Genomic DNA, 15,471 nt, shown 5'->3' with positions numbered 1-15,471 from the left:
TGTCTCTCCTTCGACCAGATCCCGTCTGTTCCTGCTGCCTGCCTGCCTGCCACTCCCACGCCGCAACCTGCTCATCTGTTGTCTGATATCCTCGTCATCCAGCTCTCAGTGCTACTGGCTCTCCACCCCACTCAGCTCCTACCCCGGTCTGAAGCTGCTCCACCCTGAACTGCTTCTCTCTGCCAAAACACGCTGAATAAACAACATCTTAATTCACCCTCTTTGTCCGTGTGTCCGTCTCTGCGCCTGAGTCCCCACCTAGCCTAACACCGTTAAATTCTATAACCACTTAAAAGGAAGAGATTCCAAACCTTCCATAACAAAGCCATCACCTACAGAGAGATGAACTTGGAGAAGAGTCCCCTAAGTAAGCTGGTCCTGGGGCTCTGTTCACAAACACAAACAGACCCCACAGAGCCCCAGGACAACAACAACAACACAATTAGACCCAACCAAATTATGATAAAACAAAAAGAGAATTACTTGACACATTGGAAAGAATTAACAAAAAAAACAGAGCAAACTAGAATGCTATTTGGCCCTAAACAGAGAGTACACAGTGGCAGAATACCTGACCACTGTGACTGACCCAAACTTAAGGAAAGCTTTGACTATGTACAGACTCAGTGAGCATAGCCTTGCTATTGAGAGAGGTAGACCTGGCTCTCAAGAGAAGACAGGCTATGTGCACACTGCCCACAAAATGAGGTAGAAACTGAGCTGCACTTCCTAACGTCCTGCCAAATGTATGACCATATTAGAGACACATATTTCCCTCAGATTACAGAGATCCACAAAGAATTAGAAAACAAACCCAATTTTGAACTCCCTTATCTACTGGGTGAAAAACCACAGTGTGCCATCACAGAAGCAAGATTTGTGACCTGTTGCCACAAGAAAAGGGCAACCAGTGAAGAACAAACACCATTGTAAATACATTACATTACATTTACGTCATTTAGCAGACGCTCTTATCCAGAGCGACTTACAAATTGGTGCATTCACCTTATAGCCAGTGGGATAACCACTTTATAATATGTATTTTTATTTATTTTTGGGGGGGTGGGGTAAGGGGGGGTAGAAGGATTACTTTATCCTATCTCAGGTATTCCTTAAAGAGGTGGGGTTTCAAATGTCTCCGGAAGGTGGTGAGTGACTCCGCTGTCCTGGCGTCGTGAGGGAGCTTGTTCCACCATTGGGGTGCCAGAGCAGCGAACAGTTTTGACTGGGCTGAGCGGGAACTATGCTTCCGCAGAGGAAGGGGAGCCAGCAGGCCAGAGGTGGATGAACGCAATGCCCTCGTTTGGGTGTAGGGACTGATCAGAGCCTGAAGGTACAGAGGTGCCGTTCCCCTCACAGCTCCATAGGCAAGCACCATGGTCTTGTAACAGATGCGAGCTTCAACTGGAAGCCAGTGGAGTGTGCGGAGGAGCGGGGTGACGTGAGAGAACTTGGGAAGGTTGAACACCAGACGGGCTGCGGCATTCTGGATGAGTTGTAGGGGTTTAATGGCACAGGCAGGGAGCCCAGCCAACAGCGAGTTGCAGTAATCCAGACGGGAGATGACAAGTGCCTGGATTAGGACCTGTGCCGCTTCCTGTGTAAGGCAGGGTCGTACTCTCCGAATGTTGTAGAGCATGAACCTGCAGGATCGGGTCACCGCCTTGATGTTAGCGGAGAATGACAGGGTGTTGTCCAGGGTCACGCCAAGGCTCTTCGCACTCTGGGAGGAGGACACAACGGAGTTGTCAACCGTGATGGCGAGATCATGGAACGGGCAGTCCTTCCCCGGGAGAAAGAGCAGCTCCGTCTTGCCAAGGTTCAGCTTGAGGTGGTGATCCGTCATCCATACTGATATGTCTGCCAGACATGCAGAGATGCGATTCGCCACCTGGTTATCAGAAGGGGGAAAGGAGAAGATTAGTTGTGTATCGTCAGCGTAGCAATGATAGGAGAGGCCATGTGAGGATATGACAGAGCCAAGTGACTTGGTGTATAGGGAGAATAGGAGAGGGCCTAGAACTGAGCCCTGGGGGACACCAGTGGTGAGAGCACGTGGTGCGGAGACAGCTTCTCACCACGCCACTTGGTAGGAGCGACCGGTCAGGTAGGACGCAATCCAGGAGTGAGCCGCGCCGGAGATGCCCAGCTCGGAGAGGGTGGAGAGGAGGATCTGATGGTTCACAGTATCAAAGGCAGCAGACAGGTCTAGAAGGACAAGAGCAGAGGAGAGAGAGTTAGCTTTAGCAGTGCGGAGAGCCTCCGTGACACAGAGAAGAGCAGTCTCAGTTGAATGACCAGTCCTGAAACCTGACTGGTTTGGATAAAGAAGGTCATTCTGAGAGAGATAGCAAGAGAGTTGGCTAAAGACGGCACGCTCAATAGTTTTGGAAAGAAAAGAAAGAAGGGATACTGGTCTGTAGTTGTTGACATCAGTGGGATCGAGTGTTGGTTTTTTGAGAAGGGGTGCAACTCTCGCTCTCTTGAAGACGGAAGGGACATAGCCAGCGGTCAAGGATGAGTTGATCAGCGAGGTGAGGTAGGGGAGAAGGTCACCGGAGATGGTCTGGAGAAGAGAGGAGGGGATGGGGTCAAGCGGGCAGGTTGTTGGGCGGCCTGCAGTCACAAGTCGCAAGATTTTATCTGGAGAGAGAGGGGAGAAAGAAGTCAAAGCATAGGGTAGGGCAGTGTGAGCAGGACCAGCAGTGTCATTAGACTTAACAAACGAAGATCGGATGTCGTCAACCTTCTTTTCAAAGTGGTTGACGAAGTCATCCACAGAGAGAGAGGAGGGGGGGGGGGGGGGGGGATTCAGCAGGGAGGAGAATGTGGCAAAGAGCTACAAATATAACCCATATTTATGTTTATACATTTTCCTATTTGTACTTTAACTATTTGCACATTGTTACAACACTGTATATATACATAATATGACATTTGAAATGTCTTTATTCTTTTGGAACTTCTGAGTGTAATGTTTACTGTTAATATTAATTGTTTATTTCACTTTTGATTACTATCTACTTCACTTGCTTTGGCAATGTTAACATACGTTTCCCATGCCAATAAAGGCCTTAAATTGAAATTGAATTGAATTGAGAGAGAGAGAGAGAGAGAGAGAGAGTACATTGAATTGAATTGAGAGAGTCTATCTATGTTTGGAGAGGGGAGGAGGTCTTTACATCAAGATCAAGGAAAGATCAAGGTCAAGACGGGCAGCAGAACCAGGACCATCCAAGGTGTTGCACCAGGAATACATTTGATTGGTCAGCAGCACAGCTTCTTATCTCCCCATTGGCCCACAGCGTAAATTCAGACATTTTAATTGGCCTAAAGCACAGGTCCTTATCACGTGTTAGTGGGTAGAGCGTGGGATCAGAAAGAGAAATAGACTCCTGAAAGAGGAATCTTTAGTAGGGAGGGATATCAGCAGTGAAACAGGTACTGTACCCTCTATCTTTCTTTCTCTCTTCCTATGTTTCCTCACTCTATAGCTCTCAAATATCTCTCATTCAGACAAGGGGGATAATAACAGACTGTTTTAAATGTATACATTTTAAAGTTGTAGATGCAGCCAAGTAGTTGTTACCAAATGTATTTGGTGTGAGTCACTCCCTTCCACCTTGAGAACTACAGACTATTAGTTAAAGTTTCCTTATGCATATTTTATGAGATTTTGCTGATGTAGTCACTATAATTGCAAAATTGACATGACATTGATGGACAGAGCAAGAGCCTTTTGGTGTTGGAATGTAGACTGGTCTAGATGGTCTAGTCTGATGTTCTGAAGAATAGCAGAGCATCAGTTCCTTATATACATTATTAACTGTCATACCTGTCATTAACTGCTTCATGACTCGAGATAATGCATCCTTCTGAGAGCTTACAAAGAAGTAGAATTATGCCTGTTAACTCCATCACCATGTGTTAACACTCCTCTCCGTATGGCTAGTAGCATGAAATTGCTCCCCGACACTGATCTAAGGTCAGTTTTATGTTTCTCCCCTTGATGTTAAACTGATCCTAGATCTGTGGTTTCAGAGCTGGTTATAGTGTAATCCTGGCTTTAAGGCTTTTTATTACCAGTGTGATTCTGACTGATGGAGGCATTTAAACCACCATACAGGCCTGTCATACCAGCTGCTCGCCATTTATGACATAACCGTATCACTGATTCACTGGCGTTTCCTATCAGAGCTGCAGCCCCCTTTCGTGTCCTCCATCTCTGTGTCCATTGCTTTTTCCACCTCTTTCTCTCCATCACTTTCTCATCTCTCGCTTTCTCTCTGTCTCTTACTTATCTCTTTCTTTATAACTCTCTATGTCTCTCCTTCTCTCTCTGTGTGTGTGTCTCTCTCTCTCCTCTCATATCCCCTCCCCCTGTCCTTGTCTTGGCCTGGGTCCTGTCTTGAGAGGCTGTGACCGTTTCGGAATGTCAGAACAGAACACGTGGCCTGTGGTGTTTTGATTCCCGAAAGGGCGGTCATGGCATTAGACCCATCTGGCACTGTTTCTCTCCTCTAGATTTCTATAAATAATCATGTATTTCGGTGCTGACAGCCTCCTCCTCTCAGACTCCTCAGCCACCTACTGTGTTCTGGTCTACTACACTTCACTCAGGGGAAAACAGAGACACAACTTGGAGGTCAATAAAGTTAAATTGACCCAGAGACCTTGTGTTCAGACGCTGAGATGCATGTTGGCTTCCTTGATATGGATTGTAGAGTAGAGTGGGTGCATTGTCAGCTTTGCAGCTAACTGACGATCTGGCGATCAAACAGAATTGTGCTCTTCCTCCGAGTCAATACTGTATTCTTAATGAAGAACAATCACATGGAACTTTGTCAACTGACGACTGCAGATAATGTGTAATAGGTGTGTAGAATGATTATTGAGACAGGAAGTCAATCCCTGCTTCTGTTTCAGCTCTGACAGGGATTAGTGACTAGACCTCTACAGACCTATATAGACCTCTCTATTTTAAGACAGCTCTCTCTCTCTTTCTCTCCCTCTTTCCCTTTCTCTCTGTCTCTCTCGCTCTCTCTTTTTCTCTCTCTCTCTCTCGCTCTCGCTTTCTCTCCAGAAGTGAAGGACAAGTCGGTGAGAATGACCTTTCACCTTTAGATTTTAGTCACAGGACATGTGGAAATGAATACCTTGCTCAGGGGCTAAACTAAAGTTTGTTTTATCTTGGTGACCTAAGATCAGTGTATAGAGGCAACTTCATCCTACCTACTCCCCCTTGATGGTGGTGGCCATTTTGCATCAGCCATTTTGGGATAGTTAAGAGGCCATCCTGTGAGGCCAGATCAGGAGACTGAGCTTAATAAGCCATCTGCTGAGACTCCCCTCTCATACTGTAAGCTTGTTATCAACGACCTACATCTACTTTATCAGATGTAGAAACATTTTTAAAAAATGTACTTCATACGATACAATTGAATACAGTACAATCAACAAACATGAAGCACATTGTAACTCAACTGAGGACATGTAGTATGTTTGAGCTGCAGCATCCACAGTCTGTATTTGATGGACAAAATGTAGTGGTCAAAGGGTTAACAGCTTGACCGTCTGACTCTGCATCGAGAAGCTGGCTAAAACAGAAAAAAACTGTCAGACAGGCCAACGGGTTAAAGGAAGGAAGTGTATTGTTCTTAAGAAGCGGAGGTTCTTCCCACAGCTTACCACAGTTATACATACACAACAAGAAACTAATGCATAAATAAACACATATTTAAGAACTTTTAAGAAGTAGAGCCTTTGAAATGTGTAACTTCTATCTTCTCTCTTTCTCTCTTCTTCCCACTTCCTCTCTCTCTCCCACCCCAAGTTGACCTGATCTAACCTTTGAACTGTCCAAGATGGCGTCCTCCTTCACTAGAATGATGTCTGGCCGTAACACGGCCATGCTGTTGGCTAGCCTGGGAGCAGGCACCATGGCAACCTGCTACCTGATGACCGACAGCAACATCCTGTCCGCTGAGGAGAGGAGGAAGCTCTACCCACCCAGGTAGAACTACAAAACAACATGGCCTCTAATGGACTGTGGACTACAAATAGCTTGTCCGTATACAGACGACCTACAGAGGTTGGAGAAATAATTTGGAGTACAGGAGTTGGGCCTGGGATAGCTGCACCTGTTGAATAGGAAAAAACCTGAATCTTACACCCAGTGTGCAGTCAGTCTGAAATGTAAGTCAAAGGTAGAGGGGTGGGGCAAGGAATTAAACCTAAGAGGTTTAGTAGATACAAGTTTAGTAGATACAAGTTTAGTAGATACCTCCTCTGCCCTTTCTTACATTCACATATAGTACACCCCCCCCCCCCTCCCCCCACCCACCCACCCACCCAAGAGACCAGATCAGGAACTAAGCCTTGAGCCACAGATTAGACAGATCACCAACACTCTAAAATAACTTCCTCTACTTGTCTCAATCAATCAAGCGACCAGTCAATCAATCAATATGTACCTGTCCAAAAAAAATGCATCCACATCACATCCAAAACAGCAGTCTATAAGCTGTCCTCTTGGCCAGGACTGTGTCCATAATTACACCCTATTTGAAATGTAATTTATAGTGCACAGCTTTTGATCTATTCATCTCTATGGTTTGAATGAAAACTACTTCTCCCATCATCCCCAGCGCTGACTTCCCTGACCTGAGGAGGCACAACAACTGCATGGCGCATGCCCTGACCCCTGCTATCTACGGCAAGCTGAGAGACCAGGTGACCCCTAACAACTGGACCCTGGACCAGTGCATCCAGACCGGAGTGGACAACCCTGGCCACCCCTTCATCAAAACTGTCGGCATGGTGGCTGGGGATGAGGAGAGCTACAAGGTACATGTGGGAGGGTGTGTATGTCTTTCTATCTATCTGAAGGAGGTCTGTTAACAGTCCATCCTGTACTCTCCAGGTGTTCGCCGACCTCTTTGACCCCGTCATTAAAGACAGACACAATGGCTACGACCCCAAGACAATGAAACACCCCACTGATCTGGACGCATCCAAAGTAACTCTCACACACACATACACACACACAGTATAGTTCATCATTCTCAGATGTATTAACAATAACTGTCCCTCTCCCTCCTCAGATCACTAACGGTATGTTTGATGAGAAATACGTTCTGTCGTCTCGCGTGCGTACTGGCCGTAGTATCCGCGGTCTGAGCCTGCCCCCTTGCTGCTCCCGCTCGGAGCGCCGTGAGGTGGAGCGTGTTACCGTGCAGGCCCTGGCCGGCCTGAAGGGTGACCTGGCTGGACGCTACTACAGCCTGGGAGACATGACCGAGAAGGAGCAGCAGCAGCTTATTGATGTGAGACACTCACAGAGGACTGCTATCTATCTATCTATCTATCTATCTATCTACATTTACATTTACATTTACGTCATTTAGCAGACACTCTTATCCAGAGCGACTTACAAATTGGTGCATTCACCTTATAGCCAGTGGGATAACCACTTTACAATATGTATTTTTATTTATTTTTGGGGGGTGGGGTAAGGGGGGGTAGAAGGATTACTTTATCCTATCCCAGGTATTCCTTAAAGAGGTGGGGTTTCAAATGTCTCCGGAAGGTTGTGAGTGACTCCGCTGTCCTGGCATCGTGAGGGAGCTTGTTCCACCATTGGGGTGCCAGAGCAGCGAACAGTTTTGACTGGGCTGAGCGGGAACTATGCTTCCGCAGAGGTAGGGGGGCCAGCAGGCCAGAGGTGGATGAACGCAATGCCCTCGTTTGGGTGTAGGGACTGATCAGAGCCTGAAGGTACGGAGGTGCCGTTCCCCTCACAGCTCCGTAGGCAAGCACCATGGTCTTGTAGCAGATGCAAGCTTCAACTGGAAGCCAGTGGAGTGTGTGGAGGAGCGGGGTGACGTGAGAGAACTTGGGAAGGTTGAACACCAGACGGGGTGCGTCATTCTGGATGAGTTGTAGGGGTTTAATGGCACAGGCAGGGAGCCCAGCCAACAGCGAGTTGCAGTAATCCAGACGGGAGATGACAAGTGCCTGGATTAGGACTTGTGCCGCTTCCTGTGTAAGGCAGGGTCGTACTCTCCGAATGTTGTAGAGCATGAACCTACAGGATCGGGTCACCGCCTTGATGTTAGCGGAGAACGACAGGGTGTTGTCCAGGGTCACGCCAAGGCTCTTCGCACTCTGGGAGGAGGACACAACAGAGTTGTCAACCGTGATGGCGAGATCATGGAACGGGCAGTCCTTCCCCGGGAGGAAGAGCAGCTCCGTCTTGCCGAGGTTCAGCTTGAGGTGGTGATCCGTCATCCACACTGATATGTCTGCCAGACATGGAGAGATGCAATTCGCCACCTGGTTATCAGAAGGGGAAAGGAGAAGATTAGTTGTGTGTTGTCTGCGTAGCAATGATAGGAGAGGCCATGTGAGGATATGACAGACCCAAGTGACTTGGTGTATAGCGAGAATAGGAGAGGGCCTAGAACTGAGCCCTGGGGGACACCAGTGGTGAGAGCACGTGGTGCGGAGACAGATTCTCGCCACGCCACTTGGTAGGAGCGACCGGTCAGGTAGGACGCAATCCAAGAGTGAACCGCGCCGGAGATGCCCAGCTCGGAGAGGGTGGAGAGGAGGATCTGATGGTTCACAGTATCAAAGGCAGCAGACAGGTCTAGAAGGACAAGAGCAGAGGAGAGAGAGTTAGCTTTAGCAGTGTGGAGAGCCTCCGTGACACAGAGAAGAGCAGTCTGCTCAAGACCAGTCTTGAAACCTGACTGGTTTGGATCAAGAAGGTCATTCTGAGAGAGATAGCAAGAGAGTTGGCTAAAGACGGCACGCTCAAGAGTTTTGGAGAGAAAAGAAAGAAGGGATACTGGTCTGTAGTTGTTGACATCAGAGGGATCGAGTGTTGGTTTTTTGAGAAGGGGTGCAACTCTCGCTCTCTTGAAGACGGAAGGGACATAGCCAGCGGTCAAGGATGAGTTGATGAGCGAGGTGAGGTAAGGGAGAAGGTCACCGGAGATGGTCTGGAGAAGAGAGGAGGGGATAGGGTCAAGCGGGCAGGTTGTTGGGCGGCCGGCCGTCACAAGTCGCAAGATTTTATCTGGAGAGAGATATCTATCTACAGTGCCCTCCACAATTATTGGCACCCCTGTTTAAGATGTGGTCGAGGACTTCCAAAAATTCTCCTTTTTTTTTTAACAACATAGAACCCAAATGCAAAAAAAGAGAAAAATCCAACCTTTTATTTAAGTACATTACTTTGGTGTAAAAAAAAAAATCACACATTTAGAAAAAAAAAAACTTGAAATCATGTGTCCCACAATTATTGGCACCCCTAATGTTAATACTTTGTACAACCCCCTTTTGCCAACAAGACAGCACTTAATCTCCTCCTATAACATTTCACAAGATTGGAGAACACAGAGAGAGGGATCTTTGACCATTCTTCTTTGCACAATCTTTCTAGATCATCCAGTGTCCTGGGTCCTCTCTTATGCACTCTCCTCTTTAGCTCGCCCCACAGGTTTTCGATTGGGTTGAGGTCTGGGGACTGAGATGGCCATGGGAGGACCTTGAGTTTGTGACTGCTGAACCATTTTTGTGTAGATTTTGCCACATGTTTTGGATCATTATCCTGCTGAAAGACCCAATGACGACCCATGTTCAGCTTTCTGGCAGAGGCCATCAGGTTTTTATTTAAAATGTCCTGGTAGTTCAAAGCGTTCATAATGTCATCCACCCTAACAAGGTTCCCAGGGCCTTTGGAAGAGAAACAGGCCCACAGCATCACAGATCCTCCACCATACTTCACGGTGGGCATGAGGTGCTTTTCGGCATACTCATCTTTTGTTTTACGCCTGACCCACTTAGAGTGTTTGTTGCCAAAAAGCTCAATCTTAGTCTCATCTGACCAAAGCACACGATCCCAGTTGAAGTCCCAGTGCCGCTTAGCAAACTCCAGACGTTTACGTTTGTGAGTGTTAGTGAGAAAAGGCTTTTTCCTTGCATGCCTCCCAAACAGCTTGTTGGCATGTAGAGAGTGTCTGATGGTTGTTTTGGAGACTTTGTGACCCCAAGATGCCACTCTTTGATGCAATTCTGTGACAGTGAGCTTAGGACTTTTTTTTACTTCTCTTACCATCCTCCTCACTGTGCGTTGTGGCAAGATAAACTTGGGACCTCTTCCAGCCTTGTTTGTCACTGTTCCAGTTGTTTTAAACTTCTTAATGATTCCTCTGACTGTAGATACGGGCAAGTTAAGGCGAGTGGCTATTTTCTTGTAGCCATTGCCTGACTTATGAAGGTCGACACAAATCTGCCTTACTTGAATGGTGTGTTCTCTTGTCTTTGCTATGTTGACAAATGGGTAAGAGAATTAGGCCTCTGTGTCACGTCATATTTATACCCCAGGGAAACAGGAAGTCATGAATTACTAATTAAAAGTTCCTAGATACCCTGACCAACTTTAGCAACTACAGAAAAATATATTTAAAAAAAAATCAATTAAAATTTTCAGCGGAATTGTTAGGGGTGCCAATAATTGTGGGACATATGATTTCAAGTTTTTTTTTTTCAAAATGTGTGATTTTTTTTTACCACCAAAGTAATGTACTTAAATAAAAGGTTGGATTTTTCTCTTTTTTTGCATTTGGGTTCTATGTTGTTTTTAAAAAAATGAGAATTTTTGGAAGTCCTCGACCACATCTTAAACAGGGGTGCCAATAATAGTGGAGGGCACTGTATCTATCTATCTATCTATCTATCTATCTATCTATCTATCTATCTATCTATCTATCTATCTATCTATCTATCTATCTATCTATCTATCTATCTATCTGTCTGTCTGTCTGTCTGTCTGTCTGTCTGTCTGTCTGTCTGTCTGTCTGTCTGTCTGTCTGTCTGTCTGTCTGTCTGTCTGTCTGTCTGTCTGTCTGTCTGTCTGTCTGTCTGTCTGTCTGTCTGTCTGTCTGTCTGTCTGTCTGTCTGTCTGTCTGTCTGTCTGTCTGTCTGTCTGTCTGTCTGTCTGTCTGTCTGTCTGTCTGTCTGTCTGTCTGTCTATCTATCTATCTATCTATCTATGTCTATCTATCTATGTCTATCTGTCTGTCAATCTCTCTGTACCCCCCTCTCCTTTCCCATTTGTCTCTCTCTGTATCCAAAACGCACATAACTACATGTTTTTTTGTAATCTGACTACATACAGGATTCCTCTTATCCATGATATTGTCTATTTGTATTACCATGTTAATGGCAGGTATTGTTGTGAAGATTGAAACAGTGCAACTGGAACCTGAACTGTAGTAACAGCATTGTCACATCAGTTTTATTTGACCTGACTCATCTGAAGACATGGTTCTCGATTGCACTAATTTATCTTAATTCCCCATTGGTAGGCCAACCAATTATTTCAGGAAAGTTTAGCAGAGTTTTAGTTACCAAGTTAATCCACTCAGTCTGACACATTGGGATGACATCATATTGCTTTTAATCCTAACGGCTACAATGTGGAATAGAAATATAGGTAATCTTTTGTGGCCAGCCCACAGATGGCTGTTGGGATTTGGGAGAGACTAGTGTTGACCTTCAACCCTCAGTCTCATTGACCTTTGCCCTCTCACCCTCACGTTGCCTCAGGAGCACTTCCTGTTCGACAAGCCCGTCTCTCCTCTGCTGACATCTGCCTTCATGGCCCGTGACTGGCCTGATGCCAGGGGCATCTGGTAAGACCAGAGCAGTAGAGAGCCGAACCCTGTCCCCAAAACTACAGTACCTGTAGAGGCCTAGTACTATCAATCTGGTAAGGCCAGAGCAGTAGAGACCCAAACCCTGTCCCTGTAGATTTAAAAGCCATTAAGACTATCTTGTATTATAATAGCTGTAGAGATAGTACTGTATCTGAATAGGGTAATCTGGTGAGACCAAAGGAGTAGAGAGCAGAACTATGCTCCCATAACATTATGGGTATTTGGGGAAGGTCTCTTCCTCTCACTCCTCTTCCTCCTCCCCAAAGTATAATTACCTCTATGCAGTTGTAGCCCTGTCTTCCCCTTTCCTTGACCACTACCTTCTCCTCCTCCACCTCCTCCCTCCTCTCCCTCCTCTTCTCCGTAGGACCACTTCCTGTTTGACAAGCCTGTCTCCCCCTTGTTGACGTGTGCCTTCATGGCCCGTGATTGGCCTGATGCCAGGGGCCTCTGGTAGGGTCTACAAGGCTCTTACTAGCAGAAGCCTCTAACCAGCATGTGTGTGCTGTGATCATAGACATTGATATAATCAGTGCAATCAACAAATGTTTCTGGATTCTTAGGAATGTGTTCTTTCTTCCAGGCACAACAATGAGAAGACCTTCCTGATCTGGGTCAATGAGGAGGACCACACTAGGGTCATCTCCATGGAGAAGGGAGGAAACATGAAAAGAGTGTTTGAGAGGTTCTGCAGAGGACTCCAACAGGTACTTTACATGTTACATCTTAGTGATTTAGTGATGCTCGTCTCCACTCAACCTAAAAGGCAGTTCTGCATTTTTGCATGAGTGTACATGCTTGCAAAATGGACATACAGTTGAAGTCAGAAGTTTACATACACTTAAGTTGGAGTCATTAAAACTAGTTTTTCAACCACTCCACACATTTCTTGTTAACAAACTATAGTTTTGGCAAGTCGGTTAGGACTACTTTGTGCATGACACAAGTAATTTTTCCAACAATTGTTTACAGACATATTATTTCACTTATAATTCACTGTATCACAATTCCAGTGGGTCAGAAGTTTACATACACTAAGTTGACTGTGCCTTTAAACAGCTTGGAAATTCCAGAAAAGGATGTCATGGCTTTAGAAGCTTCTGATAGGCTAATTGACATAATTTGAGTCAATTGGAGGTGTACCTGTGGATGTATTTCAAGGCCTACCTTCAAACTCAGTGCCTCTTTGCATGACATCATGGGAAAATCCAAAGAAATCAGCCAAGACCTCAGAAAAAGAATTGTAGACCTCCACAAGTCTGGTTCATCCTTGGGAGGAATTTCCAAACGCCTGAAGGTACCACGTTCATCTGTACAAACAATAGTACGCAAGCATAAACACCATGGGACCACGCAGCCGTCATACCGCTCAGGAAAGAGACGCGTTCTGTCTCCTAGAGATGAACGTACTTTGGTGCGAAAAGTGCAAATCAATCCCTGAACAACAGCAAAGGACCTTGTGAAGATGCTGGAGGAAATAGGTACAAAAGTATCTATATCCACAGTAAAACGAGTTCTATATCGACATAACCTGAAAGGCTGCTCAGCAAGGGAGAAGCCACTGCTCCAAAACCGCCATAAAAAAGCCAGACTACGGTTTGCAACTGCACATGGGGACAAAGATCGTACTTTTTGGAGAAATGTCCTCTGGTCTGATGAAACAAAAATAGAACTGTTTGGCCATAATGACCATCGTTATGTTTGGAGGAAAAAGGGGGCCCTTGCAAGCCGAGGAACACCATCCCAACCGTGAAGAACGGGGGTGGCAGCATCATGCTGTGGGGTTGCTTTGCTGCAGGAGGGACTGGTGCACTTCACAAAATAGATGGCATCATGAGGAAGGAAAATGATGTGGCTATATTGAAGCAACATCTTAAGACATCAGTCAGGATGTTAAAGCTTGGTCGCAAATGGGTCTTCCAAATGGACAACGACCCCAAGCATACTTCCAAAATTGTGGCAAAATGGCTTAAGGACAACAAAGTCAAGGTATTGGAGTGGCCATCACAAAGCCCTGACCTCAATCCTATAGAACATTTGTGGGCAGAACTGAAAAAGCGTGTGTGAGCAAGGTGGCCTACAAACCTGACTCAGTTACACCATCTCTGTCAGGAGGAATGGGCCAAAATTCACCCAACTTATTGTGGGAAGCTTGTGGAAGGCTACCCGAAACGTTTGACCCAAGTTAAACAATTTAAAGGCAATGCTACCAAATACTAATTGAGTGTATGTAAACTTCTGACCCACTGGGAATGTGATGAAAGAAATAAAAGCTTAAATAAATCATTCTCTCTACTATTATTCTGACATTTCACATTCTTAAAATAAAGTGGTGATCCTAACTGACCTAAGACAGGGAATTTTTACTAGGATGAAATGTCAGGAATTGTGAAAAACTGAGTTTAAATGTATTTGGCTAAGGTGTATGTAAGCTTCCGACTTCAACTGTATACAGCATATTATAAGTGTCCTTCCATCCACTAGGTGGAGAAGCTGATCCAGGAGAGAGGCTGGGAGTTCATGTGGAACGAGCACCTGGGTTACATCCTGACCTGCCCCTCCAACCTGGGCACTGGACTCAGGGCTGGAGTACACGTCAGACTGCCCAAACTCAGCAAGGTACACACACAATCGCTCTCTCTCTCTTGCCTAATGTTTTTACTTGAATTGTCCCTGTGTATTGACACCTCCTTCCCAAGACAGAGCATTGATTAAAGTTCTGTACTTACCCTGCAGGACCCCCGCTTCGGTAAGATCCTGGACAACATGCGTCTGCAGAAGAGAGGGACAGGCGGAGTCGACTCGGCCACAACTGGAGACACCTTCGACATCTCCAACAACGACCGTCTGGGAAAATCAGAGGTAAAACTAAAACTGCTATTCTATGAATGAATGACTGAAACTAACTCTCAAACTAACTCTATCTGGACCTCACCTTGACTGCTAATAACTATGTATCTGTGTGTGTGTATAGGTGGAGCTGGTTCAGTTGCTGGTTGATGGAGTCAACTATCTGATCGACTGTGAGAAGAGGCTGGAAAGGGGCCAGGACATCAAGGTCCCCTCCCCCATCGCCCAGTTCAGGAAGTAAAACACCTGAGCCCCACCTCTGAGAGGAAGTGACCTGCTCTGCGGTTAGAGAAAGCAAGAAGTGAGGCGCCAGGGGGGAGGAGCTAGGCCTGATCCCTCCACTCGTGCCCAAACTGAGCTGTTTGGAGTAAAGTAGAAGTAGAATGTCTTTCCACTAGTCCAGGTACAGGTGTTGGTGTATTCCCCTTATGGTTAAGGCTGGGTTGGGGTTATCATAATCTGATCCTAGATTAGTGATTAGGAGCAACTTCTACCAGGAGTGAAAGTCTTACCTGTAACACTAACCTCAATAAAAATCAACCTTGATAAAACCACTGATCTCTGATCAACAAAATGACTCATTCTTTGACTCTGCTCGCTTTCCAAGGCGATATTACAGCTTGTGTCTTTCTCCTCCCACTAATTTCACAACCTCACTAAGAGTTTAAATACCTTTGCAATTAACAACTAACTTGGATTTCCATAACATTCCCATAAATGTCATTGGACATGTGTAATGACTATGCAATAGATGCATCACTTACTGTGAAGTTGACTGTATATAGTTGTGTTATAGGTGGAAGTCTGGCGTTAGGTGTAAGTCACTCTGGATAAATGCTAAATACTAAATATGTACAGTTCCAGTCGCTCCAGTGTATCTCTGTCTCCCAGCAGC

The 15,471-nt window shown here is 45.8% G+C and overlaps 1 protein-coding gene across 2 annotated transcripts; it reads left to right on the top strand.

The window, feature by feature from the left end:
- Positions 1–5,864: 5,864 nt before the first annotated feature.
- On the top strand, positions 5,865–14,817 carry LOC311127573 (creatine kinase S-type, mitochondrial-like; the record flags this gene model as incomplete). Of its 2 annotated transcripts, none has more annotated exons than XM_084159391.1 (9): positions 5,865–6,013; positions 6,648–6,846; positions 6,923–7,018; positions 7,104–7,325; positions 11,617–11,702; positions 12,310–12,433; positions 14,211–14,345; positions 14,463–14,588; positions 14,701–14,817. In XM_084159391.1, 9 exons carry the CDS (start codon positions 5,865–5,867, stop codon positions 14,815–14,817), a joined length of 1,254 nt encoding a protein of 417 aa, XP_084015517.1. The 2 variants fall into 2 exon arrangements, with proteins under 2 accessions (XP_084015517.1, XP_084015516.1); XM_084159390.1 differs by having other exon boundaries at positions 6,923–7,048.
- Positions 14,818–15,471: the final 654 nt, after the last annotated feature.

The sequence above is a fragment of the Coregonus lavaretus genome, assembly GCF_964263955.1.
Source record: "Coregonus lavaretus genome assembly, chromosome: 4".
Lineage (NCBI taxonomy): Eukaryota > Metazoa > Chordata > Actinopteri > Salmoniformes > Salmonidae > Coregonus > Coregonus lavaretus.
Note: the sequence above shows the minus strand (reverse complement) of the source record. Positions and strands in the feature narration are given on the sequence as shown.